We start from the raw sequence: 16856 nt of genomic DNA on the forward strand, positions 1-16856 counted from the left end.
AAACCAACTTACCAGTTTTTCGAAGGGGGAAATCATCCTTTGCATCTTGTGCTCCTGGTAATGTGTATTTGTAAGATGGAGATGTTCCACTCAGGGGTGGAGAGCTTTGATCCAGTGACGTGTGGTGGGCAGCCCTACAAAAGAAAAAGAGGGCTCACCATTTGCTCTGGAGTTTTTACTGCGTGTTGGCCAGCAATAATCAGTTGCACATGCTGTGCACGTGTCTCAGCTGTGTTTATGTTCTTTCTTTTTAGTGTGTACAAACCACAGCCTCATGTAACCAAGTTCACTTTGGCAGAGTGGTATAGAATGCTGCAGGATTCCCAAGAATGACCACGGCGTGTGTGATCACACACTTACACGGAAGTTTGCTTCACTAAAAGAGAATTTACCAAAAGCCTGAGTTCTGATAATCTGAGATTCCTGTGCACATTTTGTTAACAGCCATACTAGTAACGAAGTCATCAGTCAAATCCTTTTTAGTCAACAAGGTAGAATAACCAAAGTAAAAGTAAATATATAGAAGGAACTCATTTTCGAAAACTGTTAGGTAATATATGCAAGTACATGAGGGTGATGTTTATACTACAGAGATAGTACAGTGTCAACGGCCTCAGGTCTCCTGATTTCTGTAGCACTTACAAGGTAAAGATTGGCTATCACATATTTCTTCAACATGAAAATGATTTTTAAAAATGTTTTCTCTTCCCTGCACAAATATAGTGAAAGAGTTGTACTGCACCACTGGAGAAGAGTTTCCAGGACTGAACATTGTGTATCCAGTGGATATAACACCCATGATTATCATATACAAAAAAAAACAATGAACAGGGCAGGGTTCTGCCAGTATTATCTATTTGAATCACGTATTCTCAAGAATTAACTGGCTTAAGGGCACTTCATCTAGCCATAGTGAGCAAAAAGCATTAAATTCTGATTCCATAAATTAATGATTTACAGTGTCTGGAGTTGGGCCCTATTGAAGTTCAGTATAAAAAGGGACTGCTAACTGATATTTGACAGTCATGTTTAATATACCCAAGGGGACAGCTAAAGAATTTTCAGCTGACACGTTGTTTGTACATAGTTGTTTCCCATTTAAAAAAGGTATTATCTCTTCTTAAAATGAGCTGTAACTTAGAAGGAATATGAATTAGTTATAAATTATGTATGTAATTTTAAGTAATAAAATGGTATTTATTTCTAAATAATTTGGGCTGTTTACTGAACATCTGAAAATTTTCTTCAGGGACTGGCTTCTCAAGTCAACTGACATGCCTGATGGAAATTACGTAAACCATTAAAAAGTATTCATACAGTACTCTACTCTGCAATCTGCCTCAGTTACCTTTTTTCTTTTTTTTGAGAAAAGCAGATACTTATTAAATAGAATCAGAAGGATAATAACTTTTTCAATAGAACTCCTGGGATGCTTCCAGTTTCAATATAGGGTAATCAAGTATTTACTTCCTTATCCTCGATGATGTGAGGGATCACAAAAAATTCAAGTGTAAAATCTGATAGTCAATCAGCAAACACATAAAATGAGAGCAATGATACTATTATCTATTAGCCTGTTATCCAAATATGCTTTATCTATCACTGTTTGTCCTGATTTTAAAAAGCACCACATCCTTCATATTTTCCTGAAAGGAGAACTGTGTATTTCATAGTGGCTTTTCCCTGGACTCAGGGAAACACGGATCCATAAATCTGTAATACCATAATGCATTATGTTGTCAGCTTGTGTATCAGAAGCCAGGGTACTCATTTTACAGTGCAGCAAAAAATGAAGTCAGATGGACAGGCGTAAACTAGTCACTGAAGACTTAGCTTTACTTAGTTGCCTTCGTTCTCATTCTTTCCCTTCCCTCCCTTGTCTTCCTGCCTTTTTTTTTTTTTAAGTCGCAAAGCTTCTGGTCTTTTAAAAATAGCTCAGATCTCCACCTCCTATCGAGCCAAGTAAAATAAAGTCTCAACCTGCCAAATCCTCAGAAATTATTGTAAAGATATCAGATGCACCATCTGAGAATAGAAAAATGCAAACTAGGAACTAATTTCTATGCCCCACCCCACATTTCTATTACTCATTCACCAAAAAACATATCTACTTCCTTGCCCTCAAGATGATACTTGCTAACATTCATGAAGCACTGCTCTCTGTGGCATAGTTTACCACATTATTTCACAGGACCTTTCCAGCAACCCGAGAAGGCAGGTATTATTATTATTATTATAGTCTTTTTACAGAGAAGGACAAGAATTCAAGGAGCTTGACCACAGCCACATAGCTGAGAACGGCAGACCTCGGTTTTGTGCCCAGGCTGGCTGAACACAGAACCTATGTTCTTGACCCGTGGGAATGAAAAAGGCCAAACACTGAACATACGTGTACCAGAGCTTGGGATGGCGGCTCACGGAATGATTTTTTCCATTAGTTGGAGTGTCTTTTGTTGCTGATTTACTCAACAGGAATTCTTGAAGCTTCTGCTTTACTTCTGTACTTGCCACTGCTCCTGAAACATACACATACAGAAATAGATGTTGACTTGGGGCTTTGTCCTTCCATGCCTCTGGAGTATTTAGCAAAAATTAGGAAGTAACACCACTGGTCACTGCATGTGAAGTTTTCCTATTAACACAAGAAACCAGAGTCTAAAAACAGGCTTTTGGAAATGGCACAGTAATGTTTTGTAACTGCTGCTCAAAACGCCAATTTTCAAAGGAGCTTTGATGATTTCTTTAATTGCTTCTGCAGAAAGGGGAGTCCCAGAATTAACACTAATTTTTTTCTAAACTTAAAAAAATGAGGACTAAAACCCTGCCTTTTAAAAATCAAGACTCGTGGGGGACAATATAAATGACAACACAATACACTGACCTCTCCTGAACTGCTAGTTGGAAAAACTAACATTTTAAAAACCTCTTTTGAGCATTAAACAAATAACTTCTGCTGACTGTTCCAGTTCTAGTCATCTGATTTTAAACCTTGCTACATCCTGATTTTGAACTGACCTCAGATAGGGGAATTATTTGGATCTGTCTCCCTCTTGTGGATAGTTTTTTTAAACAAACGTTCTGCCTTAAATCTTCCCAAAGTCTGGGTACTCAAAAACTAAATGGAGGCAAGGCTTGACTTACAGAGAACAATTAATTATAACTTGAGCGGGAGGAAGGCATAGTGAGGAAATGTGAAAGTAAGTTTATTATAAAACAATATGGCATAGCTAGATCGCTTGACTAGAACCTTGTTTTTAAGCCTCAAAAACAACAGAAATAAGCATCTTTGCCAAACAATGCTCTGTTTACTTCCTCTGCAGACTGAAGGCAGAAAGATAATATGTGAATGTCAAAGCTTTACATTTGAGTCCATAATTCATTCTTTTAATTAAATGCAAACAGTTTTGACAAGTTTAATGCCACTCTTTATCAGGCTTCTTTCTGAATGACGATCAGCTAAACATGAGGGAAGAGATTCGTTTTTTACCCTGGTGCCTCTTACTTTCTCGTCCTCTATCTTTGCCTCTGAGAGGAGGAAGCTGTTGTTCTCTGCGATGCCTCTCTACTTCCTGTTCTTGCCTCTGCTGCTCCAGTTTCTGCTCCTTTTCTAGGAGTTCTTGTTGCTGTTTTATGGCTAGAAGTTCCTGTTGCAACTTGCGAGAAGAGAAAGACATGAGAGTGTGCAATTTCTTTAGGCGTTACAGTCATCACTGACCAAAATCAAACTGTTAGGAGCTTCTGGAGTTTGTTTCCGTTTAGTTTACATTTTTACTCACTTTTTCGGTAGATGACTGAAATCTAACGACAAACAACTAATGCCATAGATGGTCTTAATGTCATATAAGCAAGTTTTTAGGTAGCTTCAGTTCCTGGGCCGCCCCACCAAAACTCGTTACCAAATTCACTGTAATCTTTAGTTCTATGAGTAGCTTTCCTTTGTACAACTGAAACATATGAAAACAGGCAAAGACAGAAATGGCCCAGAAGTCTGTTTTACCACGTCTCTCACATTATAAATAAACAACGGAAATCTTCATTTCTTATCCTGAGAAATAGTATGAAAATAATCAAATCTAAGGAATGGTGAGAAATAAGTTAATTTGGGAGAAGTCTACCTAAAACAGAATGAATGTTAAAAATTCCTAAACCTTACAGAGAAGGTTCTCAGATTAATGTAATCTATACATCCAAAATAGGCTTTGTTCTCAAAGCAGCAAACGTTCATTCATTCATCCAGCAGGCAAAAACATTCAGAATAGAGACAGTGGTCAAAATGAAGTCACTTCCATTAAACTACTATCTGGTTGTCTGAGTCCCTTGAATTCACTTCCAAACAAAGAAGAACATGAATATGAAGGCTTCTTAAAAACTGTATGGAGATGTCAGTTTTCTCTCAGGCAGAGAAAATGAATAACAGTAAATGTGCTCACTGACGAATACCTAAAGACGAGGAGTTCTACCCAGACTCTGATATTACCAGATAAGAAATCTAGACACCTTATTAAACTACTTAAAGCCCTGGGTCCTCATATGTCAGAAAAACAATCTCTTTCATACATCATGCTCACAATGCATATGGAATTTACTGGGTAAGTTTGAACAACACTAATTTTAATGATTATTACTATATTTAGATCTCAGTCCTAATGAAGTTAGCATAATTTGCTGTTTTAGGTATCTATCTAATATAAGTCTGAAATTTTTGTTGAAAAGCAAGAGAACAAAACCAAAAAGCTTTGTGGAATGGCATGAGAGTTACTCTGAAGCAAAAGGAAGCCAACTTTGTATGTAGACCATAATAGCCTCACCTCTCTCAGAAGGATATGGTTACAAGCATTTCTGGTTACTCTTCATATTAAAATCTTCCCCATTTTGGCTTTGAGATACCAGTCCCTTATTGGATGTTTCTACATACTCCATTTTAAAGGAAAAGTTTATAACTTCACTTAAACTATGCCTTGAATATTAATTCTTTTAAAAAATTTTTTAATGTTTATTTATTTTTGAGACAGAGTGTGAGCAGGGGAGGGATGGAGAGAGAAGGAGACACAGAATCCGAAGCAGGCTCCAAGCTATAAGCTGTCAGCAGAGAGCCCAATGCAGGGCTGGAACTCATGGACCACGAGATCATGACTTGAGCAGAAGTTGAACACCTGACCGACTTAGCCCCCCAGGCACTCCTAAATATTAATTCTTTAGAGCTATTGGGAGTGGTCAAATTGATTCATTGCTTCAACCAAAGCTCCAGTGAAATTGAAATTTAATCTATTTTAGAAAACTAGAAAAATCACACAATTTAATCTCCATAGCTACTATTCATTATTGAAGACTGCAGGAACGATATTGAAAAAAAAGAGAAGGAAATAAAACATCAACCCCCAGTTTCAGATGTTCTGGACTGATACAGGACACAGAGAGGATGATGTGGTAGTTTTGATGGCAGACCAGGCAAGGCTAAAAACCCTGGAACAACCATTTACTGGCTGTGTGTCCTTCGGCAAGTTACAGTATTTCTGTCTCAGCTTATGTGGGTTGAAAAATGGGATAACAACATCTAACTCAAGAGATGTTGATGACAGAACCCAAAGATTGATGCTAATAAAAGCTTCGTGTACTATGTGTTCCTCATAAACATAAAATCCAAATGAAAGTTAAAAGCGCCGATTCTTATCCTTTCCCATGAAAGAGTAAATTAAAATTTAAAAAGTTAAAAGCTTCCTAAACTCGAAAGGAAATTTAAATTAGGTCTTTAGTTTCTGAGAAAACGACTTACTACTTTAGAAAATCACTTTAAAAGGTAAATTTTCCTTTTGGCTATCTCAGAATCTTTTTCCTGTCAAGAGCCTCCTCTTTTCCTCTATTTTCCAGATGTCAGTAAACTGACTATACTACTTTGAGCTAAAGTAACAATCAGTTACTTACTTGCTACTATTGACTTGTGAGCAAAATGAAAAAATAAATTACTTCAAAAACTTTCCTATGGCTCTTTACAACTACAAAATGCATCAAATATAAGTGAAAAGAAGTATTTAAAGCAGCAACTTATTATTATTGCCCTGTATTCAGTGCAACGTGAGTCAGGTACCACAGTAAAATGAACTATACAGTTACCTTTAAAAGCATGGTGAAGGGCACCTGGCTGGCTCAGCTGGTAGAGAATGCGACTCTTGATCTCAGGGCTGTTGAGTTCAAGCCCCACATTTGGGGTAGAGATTATTTAATGAATAAAAGTTTAAAAAAATCCTTCACAAAAAGTATGGTGAAGAATATAAATCTTATTCATTCATCACTGTCATCCTAACATGGCAAGAATGAATGGAGAAGGAAATCTAAACACCAATGTTCCAAATATTTTTCAAGGGTCAAATAGTAATGCTTCAAAGTCATTCAAAAACAATCCTGTAAACTAAATTAAGGTTTCCTATTCTACTCAATACAGTTATGAGCTACTGTTTCCACATGAGACCCAAAACAAAATCCCCACTCTTAATTTAGGGTATCTTACAGATCGATAAATTGCAAGAGTTCTTTAAAAAATTTTTTTAATGTTTATTTATTTCTGAGAGAGAGAGAGAGAGAAAGAGAGAGAGAGAGAGAGACAGAGTGTGAGGAGGAGAGGGGCAGACAGAGAGGGAGACACAGAATCTGAAGCAGGCTCCAGGCTCTGTCAGCGCAGAGCCTGACGCAGGGCTTGAACCCACAAACCATGAGATCATGACACATGCAGAAGTTGGACACGTAACTGACTGAGCCACCCAGGTGCCCCTAGAGTTCTTTTAGTAAAGTTCACTAGTAAAAGAAAAAAAATCATGACATTTTATACCAGATGTCAAAGGCTTTTTTGGATTATAAGATACAATAGGCTTTCCAGACTAAGGAAATATCTTAAAAAACAAAGAACACAAGGAAGAAGGTAGAACTTTTACCTTCTCAGATACTAATATTAATGTGGTAAAATTATATAACATCAACACAGATTAATTATCTATATTAATCTGACATAAATATGCTGTATCCAATATGCAAGTGAGTAATAGATCAATCGTCTTGTACAATATTATAAATATGATAGAATGTGTAATTTATTGTATTAGTAAATTAACATGTGTTTAAATCATTTTGAAGGATGTACATAATTAATTATGACAGTAATATAAAGTAGCAAATATTTATAATAAAATTCCATTTTTATGGAATAAATAATAAAATGGAATTTTATTATAAATATTTGCTACTTTATATTACTGTCATAATAAATTAAAACTAAACATGTACTTAATCAGAACAAAATAGCCTTGTTTTAAATGTCTCTGTCAAGAATTTGAAACATTTCACAAATAAAGTTAAAGTAACATTTATCTCAAAGATACAAGAAGAAATAGATACATAGATACATGTAAAACGACAACAAAATAGTCCATCATAAAATATTCTGGGACATAGACATATTTCTCCAAGAATAATTTAAACAACTTGGGTCTCAAACTGTCAACTACATCCAAAATTCTTTTAATAAATTTTTATCTGTGGTCTATTGAACTTACATAAAAATGTTGAAAATATTTGCCCAGGTTTCTTCAAATATGATTCTACTGAGCTTTTTCTGTCATTATTTTGAATGAATATTATAGGGTCTTCTTCGTAGGGAATATACTCAGAACATCTACTTATAGGGAGGTGGTTGGGAGGATTTGGGAAAATAGCTGATGGGGGTTAAGGAGTGCATGTGCTGTCATGAGCACTGGGTGATGTATGGAAGTGTTGAATCACTATATTGTACACCTAACACCAATATTACACTGTATGTTAACTAACTGGAATTTACATAAAAGCTTAAAAAAAAAAAAAGAATATCCACTTATAGACGAAAAAAACCCAAAACAACACAAGTCTCTCTCTTCACATAAAGTGACTAATTTATCCTTTCTGATAAATAGATTATGCAGATTCTTTAAAGATATACTGGGGCGCCTGGGTGGTGCAGTCGGTTAAGCGCCCGACTTCAGCCAGGTCACGATCTCGCGGTCCGTGAGTTCGAGCCCCGCGTCGGGCTCTGGGCTGATGGCTCAGAGCCTGGTGCTTGTTTCCGATTCTGTGTCTCCCTCTCTCTCTGCCCCTCCCCCGTTCATGCTCTGTCTCTCTCTGTCCCAAAAATAAATAAATGTTGAAAAAAAAATTAAAAAATAAATAAATAAATAAATAAATAAATAAATAAATAAAGATATAAAATGAAGGGGCGCCTCAGTGGGTCAGTCGGTTGAGCATCCAACTCTTGATTTTGGCTCAGGTCATGATCCTAGGGTCATGGGATTGAGCTCCTCTGTGCTGAGCATGGAGCTTGCTTGAGATTCTCTCTCTTTCTCCCTTTGTCCTTCTCACCCACTCACTCATGTGCTCTTTCTCAAAAATAAATAAATAAATAAATAAATAAATAAATAAATAAATACACACACACACACACACACACACACACACACACACACACACACACACTCTGGATCTTCCCAGGGTCATTCATGATTCTTTTCTTCTTGGCGGAGAATAGATAAGTGGGGCAAATGAACAAAATCACATACCAGAGAATAAACAGAAGGTAAGAATCACTATTTCCCACCATTGATGCTGTAAACTAATGGATGAGAGTAGTGGAGGCCCCTCCAAGAAGCAAAGCAGTTTTTTTCATCAACACTCTTACTACTTACCCAAGGTTTTCACCAGTAAAATCACAATTTCCTCCAAGCCATACCTCCATGTCTTAAACATTCCTCCTCTCCCCACCCCAGTGCTCCTTCTTATGCTCATGTCATGCTGCAGGCTTCTGGAGTGAAAAGGTCAGAGGCAAAGAAACATTTGCTACCTTGATGTGCTCCTGAAGCTGAGCCTGGTGCTGCCGTGTCAAGTTCTCATGCTGTTTCTGAAACTCTGCAATCAGGAGTTGCTTCTGGATTTGCTGCTGTTGCTGGATAAGGAGTAATTCTTGCTGCAGTTGCTTTTCACGGACAACAGGATCCACCACAGGCATCATCATCCTGAGGTCTGTCCTCAGGTCTAAAGGTGAGATGGGCTCCAGGCCCACAGGAACCTCTGATTTCACATCCACTAGAGAAACAGGGGGAAAAAAGGGGCGGGGGTAGGGGGCATGACAGAGGATAAGAAATTAGCACAGTGACTTGGAAACAAACAAAAAATAAAAGAGATTATACCCTACAACAAACTTTAGGTCAACTACTGTAGTCATTTTTTACGACGATGATAAAAAGTCTTTTGTATATTAGTTTTGATAAAAAAAATGGACTCTATGCTCATTTTCAACCACCAATACCCCTTCATGAATCTTCTAAATTTCTCTTTTCAAGGAGATGAATCAAAACAAAACAAAACAAAACACCAAAAAGATGAATCTAATCATTTACTGGTATATAAGTCATTCATAAAACCTATTCTACTTGATCAGTTATGCAAGTCAGGTAAACTTAGGACAAAAAAATGCAACTCTGTTGAGAAGATGCCAGGTTTTAACACAGAAGTATCACAACTCAATTTCTACACTTGCAAACATTTTGGTTTGTAATTAGAATCAGAAGATATATTCTAAGATACACTCCTTAAGAATTAAGGAATTCCTGGGGTGCCTGGTTGGCTCAGTCAGTTTAGTTTCCTACTCTTGATTTTGGCTCAGGTCATGATCTCACGTTCATGAAATCAAGCCCTGCTTCAGGCACGTGCTAGCTGTAGAGCTTGCTTAAGATATTCTCTCTCCCTGTCTCTCTGCCCCTTTCCCCTACTTGTGCTCTTTCTCTCCCAAATAAATAAATAAACAAATAAACAAACAAATAAATAAAGGAATTCCTTAAGAATTAAAGCTTTTTAGCAAGGTATCTGTAGGGCTATGGGACCTAACAAAGAAAACGACAGATCTGCATGCTAAAATCTTGAAAATGATGAGTAGGTTAGCTAACCAACCACAACAATGGTCCCAGGTCCAAACATCAAGGAGTGAAAGTAGCCAACTTTCTATGTACTGTTCTTAAAATGATAATATTTCAGTTACCTTATTCCTAAAATGAGCAAGGCAGAAAAATGGTGAGGAAGCCTAAAACAAATCAAACCACTAGAGGAAGATTTGATGAGAATAATTATAGGACATTTAAATTTTAAATATCTAAAATAAATTAGACAATGCATAAAAATTTATATTATATATATATATATGTATATATATATATATATATACATATATATATATACACACACACACATATAATTCTACTCCTGTTAGATAACTTGTAGGATGGAAGGCATAAGCACAAAAGCTCATAGACAAGGAAGACAGGCAGTAACAACATGGAACTATTAAAAGGACTAAATGGAATAATCCACTCCAAGGACTTAAAACATATAGTACATTTCTCAATAAATGCTCTGAGTTTTTTAAGTTATATAAAAATTGAAATTTCCTGCATATGAAACTAGATGATACTGTGTGGCTCACAAAACAAAAATATTAAGAACGAGTATGCAAATAAAATTGCATGTGATTTCCATTTAGTACTAGAAAATAAAAACACTAAAACTTCTAGAAAAATGGAAAAAGGAAAAAGAAAATAAAGGAATATAAATAAGCAATTTTAAAAAATTTATCTTTACCAGTAAAGAAATATAAATTTTAAGTGAAAGTAAGCCATTGTTTTCTAAACATTAAATATCATCTATATGATTCATGCATTTACCTGTGTGTGTATATAATGGCCCATTGTATGGTGTAAGCATAATACCAAGTAGACAATTATGTATTGCAAGTGGCACTACCAAATAGCTTAAAACTTCTAAAAAATAATTTGGTGATATGTAGGAAGAGGTATTAAGTATTTTACCATTTGATTCAGGTTTGCCAACCGTAGGAAGATATCTTGAGGAAACAATAGTAACAGGAAAAAACAGTTCAATGTCATACTATTTATTGAAGTATTATTATTTTAATTAAAATCACCAACTACAAGGAAATGTCTAAGTGAAATATGCCACATCCATATGGTGGAAAAATACACAATCATTAAATCATGGGAACATGAAAAATGCTATTACAACATTAAGTGAAGAAACAGTAACAGAAGTGACACATACCCTATGATAGCTCTTTAAATAAATATCGTTTAAGTCAATATACATTTATTGAGAACCTTAAATTCTCAGGTTTGATGCTAGATGCTGGACTCAGCAGTAGAGCAAAAATGACAAAAAATCCAACCCTCCCAGAGCATTGGGTTCTTAACTGTATTAGTCTCTGAATTCGTGTACCAAAGACTGGTGAGGTACAGAAGATAGTTGTATCTGGGGTGGAAATAGGAATAATTTTCCCTTTCTTACTTCTCTGTATTTTTCCAAATTGCATTTAATCCTCTGACTACTACTGTAAGTAACTTACATCTGTAGATTCCAGGTTGGGAACTACAAAGTTTATATTCTATGTGGATTTAAGAGCTATTTTCATTGAGTCAAGAAAAGCTAACAGAAATCTTGTTTGTAGAAGTTAAGGCTGCAAATACTGAATGAAACATTAATGCCCTTACTTGTCACTTGAATTGCACGTACAAGGCAGATGGGTGAGGTGGAAGGGGGGCTGGTATCAATCTTGGGTTGCTAACACTGGTCATTTTTCAGTGTATTGATCAGAAGCTTGTGTTGATGATGCTACATATGTCACTTTAATGAAAATGGTAAAACAGTTTATTAATGAACCATTGTTTGGTGGACAATGTCTTCTAAAATACTGATGTTTATGAAAGGAAAGATAGTAATTGTGACGAGTTGGGGACTAAATGAGGATAGTGGCCTCTAAAATCTCTTCATTGCAGTACCTGCTATAGAACTTTCAATCAAGACTCTGGAGTAACATGAGACTTTGAACATTAATTTACAGAGTTGGCATAATTCCAACCAAAAGCAATGACTGTTAATGACGTATTTCATTTGTGCATTAAAAAGGCCAAACTACAGCCCCCAGTGTTTACATGGAAATCCCAATAAACAAAGGTCAGAATTTAACCCTATAAAGACAAAATGTAGAATTTCAAAAGACACTGGCCTCCCTCCTTGTTGGCATTCTTCTTATCCATAAATTGTGATCATCGAATCTCTAAAAAAAACAAAACAAAACAAAACAAAAAAAAAAAAACCCTTCCCACAAAAAAAGATAAGGGAAAAAAGTCCCAGAACTCTCCAAAACAGCTATTGTCAACCTCAAAGGGTAATTTGACTTCTTAACCTGCTATCCCAACAGAAATGATTGTGTCTAACTGCTTGCCTTTGTTCAGAGACTAATCACTAAATTGTGAAAAATCACCCTCAACTTAGAAAAACTGCTCTTGATTATAAATAATTGCCCAAGACTGAGAGAAAGCGGCAAGCAAGATCCCAGTCTTTCATCCAATTTATTCAGCAGCAATCCACATTCCATTTGTCTAGACTAAATATAGCAGCGTTTATACAAGAAATCAATAGTGCTTGCAGAGAGGAGAGCAAAGGCATGAATATTTCATCAAACTCAGAGAGAAATGGCAATCAGCGAACTGATGGTTCTGTGTAGGTCATCTTTGGCCTGCTGGATTAGTTCTGTTCCTTGGACAATAGCTCATCTCTGGCTAATCATAATCATATCATAAGCATTCTTTCTATTTTTAACATTAATTGTATTGTGGGTGACAAAGACTCATCGTATTCCAAAAGAAATGATGGATTTTTCTTACAGCTTCTGTGACAGGCTAATAAGCCTCTCCAGGAGCAATAATAGTAACACAATACCAGGGCTGAGTTTCAACAAGTTACAGTCACTTTCATATCATAGACTATGAAAGAAAGGGCATTGTCCACAGCTGCTATATTATCATAATTAGAAATAACCAACTTACAAGAAAAAAATTAACAACCAGTTTTAACAATGAGGAAATGGAATCATCTCTATTCATAACATTTCTTGCATAGGAGCATACAAATTCCTTACAAATTACTTAGAACAGGTGCCAGTAGTACATAAGTTAGAAGGAAGTTGATGGAACAAATTGTAGTTATTAGTAGCACTAGTTATAAACAAATTTTTTTTTAACAGACCTCAATTACTTTAGCTCAAGACTTCATGCTTTATTCGGACTCACTATGTTTGTCTGAGATTTCAAACACATGCCAACACAAATATATGTTATATTATATTTATATTATTAATTCTAATACCACATGCCCAGTCAGAACATTTCCACATATATATTAACTAGTCTTAATTACCACTTTACAAAGCCCTTGTCATTCTTTCTCCAGTGTCTTTCTTAATAGTTTCTTTGATAGTTATTTATTCTTCTTTTACCATTAATCAACTCATGAACTTTTCTTTTAGAAACTGTTTTTAATTTTTAATGAACATGGAAACAAAAAAGCTCCCATTTCAAAATTAAAATCTCAGATCATGTAGATGTATATAACAATCACATCTATTTAAGCAACATATATACCCTGTTTATACTTGTAACTGAATTTCTTTGACAAATATATTTTTTAAACTATTAAAGTACTAATTCAGAGTTCAGAGAATAATCTAGTAGCCATGGAGTGTTTCATTCTTCACCATAGATACTGTTGTTATTTACAGCACAGGTTAAGTACAGAGAATTTTTGTATGTTCATAAACAGAAATCTTTGGTTTCTCTTTATCTTATAAACAAGAATCCATTCTTTTTAAGAATGTTTTAAGTGAACAACTTGCAAACCCCACAGATGGAAAAATTCTACGGACACACAATTTTGGCCATTTACAACAATCACAACTATGGCTGCAGCCTGTTGATGCCGTTCCTCTGGTAAGATCTCAAAGCAGTAGACTGCAAACTTCAGGTTTTTACAAAAAAATGGCATCGGCACAGACTCACCACCAATTTGTATGTGTCAGTTTAGCTAAAAGTTAAAACTTGCAAAAATGTAATAAACATTAGGACCCTGTTTATTTCAGTTAATGTTCATATACAGCAACTGCAACTCAGAATACAATGTCACCAATGCAGACCTGTACAGCCAGTGTACGTGAAAATTAAGTTCTCTATACCAAGGAAATGGTTGTCCACAACCACTGGCAAGTGGACATACGAACTACAATTTCTAGATCTGGGGAGAACCAAATGTTGCTTGGACTATCTGATCAGCTAACATAAGCAGTTTTCTTCGTGAGCCTTCTTGAAAAGCTATTGAAGAGGTCTTGGGGATGGGTGGAAGGCAATCAAAAAGTAGCTCATTATAGTCTCTGCCCTAACTACAGCACTGTATGTCAATCTCACCTTGAGGAATCTTCAAAAGTTTACTCTGCAATGGAGGATAGATTCTAGCTTCACTACCACTTCCTTGTCATTGGTTATTTTCATCACTGAAGAGAGTTTTTCGGATAGAATACATGGGTTTTGGGAAATAAATATAAGAACTCAAATCTTTTTCTTCCTTCAACTCCACGAAGTTGATTTAAGCCCATTTAAACTACCTTGATATTTCCTTTTCTGATACCTGACTATCACCTGCCACCCCACCCTTCTAAGAGTCTTTTGGAACTAAACATATACAACTTTGTAATTTTATTTACATTTTTACTCCTTATCTCTTGTTGGCTACATCAGAGCATAAAGCTATCTAAGGACAGGGCTCTGTCTGATGCTTGTTTGAATCTTTTCTCTCTAGTCCTTTATCTCAATAACTATACTACAGCACAAATTCTTAAGTATTATACTATCTAAAGAAAGTATCAGATATTGCACAGGGCTGTATGTATCTAAAACAACATTATAGTCATTGCTTTTATGTATCATCAAGCTGACATATCATTTTTCATTAACTCCTTTATTCAGCAAATATTTGTGAAGCCATATTTAATAACAAAATAGTTTTTAGTCAATAAGAGAAGTAGGGAAAGCCTTCAGAGAACTCATATTTTGATGCAGAAGATCAACCCATAAACTTATTTAGAAAACATGACACATTAAAGGCAATGATGTTGGTGTTCCAGAATCCCAGCTGGGTCCCCTTCTATTTTCTCGCCAGGACTCTCCATGGTGATCTCTTCCATTCCCAGGACTATTTGCCTCCTATATGGTAACAATTCTATCTCCAACCTAAACATCTATTCCAAACTTGCAACCCAAATGTATAACTACTATCAGCAATCTCCACTTAACTAATACTACTCTTTCTCCAGCACCTCTGGTCTCAGTTATTGCAACAAGAGACAACTGAAGTGTCCCTTTTATTACCCATATCCAATTGACAGAAATGATCTTTTCTACACTCAAATACTTTTTGTATCCATTAAGATCTCTCCACTACCACTGCCTGTTTTATGTTTTACTAAAGCAGTCCTCTGTCACGAAAACCAATCAACAAACCCCAATCTTTTTTTTCTTAAATGTTTTTTTATTTTTGAGGGAGACAGACGATGAACAGGGGAGGAGCAGAGAGATAGGGAGACACAGAATCAGAAGCAGGCTCCAGGCTCCAAGCTGGCAGCACAGAGCCCAACGCGGGGCTCGAGCTCACAAACTGCGAGATCATGACCTAAGCCGAAGTCGGACGCTTAACCCACTGAGCCACCCAGGTGCCCCAGAACCCAATCTTTAACAGAGCTGGCCTGTCCCTCCATGGCGTGCTTTCTGCCTGTGTTTCCAGCCTCAATACCACCTACTTTCCCTTCACGTGAGTCATATTGATCTTGCAATTCCTTAAACACACCATGCTCTCCTAAGTTTCAGAGATGTCTCATAAACATTATCACTTCCTAAAACCCAACCCCACCCCATTTTTCTACACTGATTCTTATTTATCCTTCATATAATAAAAATGACTTGCTCTAGGATGTCCTTCTGAGTTTTATTGCATTTTCTTATTAAATTCTTCTTTTCATAACATTAGTCTCCCTTCACCATTATCCTAAATTCCATGAGAAAAAGGAGTATATTTTCAGTGCCTAGCACAGCATAAAAATATAGTAATGCCTTAATGCATAGCTGGAATGAATGAAAAAATAAATGAATAAATGACAGTCATGGGAATCACATGGGTATAAAATCAGAAACATTGCATGTATGCATATGTATACACATGCCCAAGTAAAATCCTAAAACAATTACTTATTAGGTCTTTTTGACTGCTCAAACTTCAGATAAATATTATTTGACTGCTTAAATTATTGATAACTGAATGAGTTTCCATTAATAGTGAATAAGTATTTGTAAAAAAAAATGATCTCAGATATTTTTCTACCTAATGTGTCATTTCACATTTCCCATGTCATAATCTACTCTTTTTTTTTTTTTAACATGTATTTATTTTTGAGAGACAGTGACAGAGCATGAGCAGGGGAAGGGCAGAGAGAGAGTGAAACACAGATTCTGGAAGCAGGCTCCAGGCTCCGAGCTGTCAGCACCGAGCCCGACATGGGGCTTGAACTCACGAATCACGAGATCATCACCTAGGCCAAAGACGGACACCCAAATGACGAAGCCACCCAGGCACCCCTCTCATGTCACAATGTACTCTTAAAATTCAGTGTGCTGACAGGTAATAATCACCAAAGTGGGGTGGTAACACTGAGTAAAATAAAATATGCCCATTTATGCTGTTTGTCTCAACAGAGATCACCAAGAACAGGACACAGTGCTAAATTATTGAAACAATAAGGCCTAATTTGTAAAGGATTATTCCAGATTATATTATTAGAAAATGAGGCAAGGAGCACCCAGGTGCCTCAGTGACTTAAACATCCAACTCTTGATATCGGCTCAGGTCATGATATCAGTGTTCATGGGATTCAGCTCTTCGCGGGGCTCTGCGCT

The 16856-nt window shown here is 36.2% G+C and overlaps 1 protein-coding gene across 24 annotated transcripts in view; it reads right to left on the reverse strand.

The window, feature by feature from the left end:
- Positions 1–16856, reverse strand: part of HDAC9 (histone deacetylase 9) — a 931635-nt gene that overhangs the window by 437815 nt on the left and 476964 nt on the right. For 12 of the 24 annotated variants that reach the window (XR_005789365.1, XM_040472481.1, XM_040472495.1 and 9 more), the window contains 4 exons: positions 8858–9099; positions 3488–3653; positions 2390–2516; positions 13–134 (listed from right to left, as the gene is read on the reverse strand). Coding sequence is in view for 23 of the 24 variants with exons in the window: in XM_040472481.1 (XP_040328415.1) it covers positions 13–134; positions 2390–2516; positions 3488–3653; positions 8858–9099 (657 nt within the window). In the remaining variant the exon portion in view is untranslated. The remainder of the gene's footprint in view (positions 1–12; positions 135–2389; positions 2517–3487; positions 3654–8857; positions 9100–16856) is intronic. The other 12 variants (XM_040472484.1, XM_040472498.1, XM_040472501.1 and 9 more) reach the window with 6 other exon arrangements.

The sequence above is a fragment of the Herpailurus yagouaroundi genome, unplaced genomic scaffold, assembly GCF_014898765.1.
Source record: "Herpailurus yagouaroundi ecotype Mexico unplaced genomic scaffold, PumYag 100, whole genome shotgun sequence".
Lineage (NCBI taxonomy): Eukaryota > Metazoa > Chordata > Mammalia > Carnivora > Felidae > Herpailurus > Herpailurus yagouaroundi.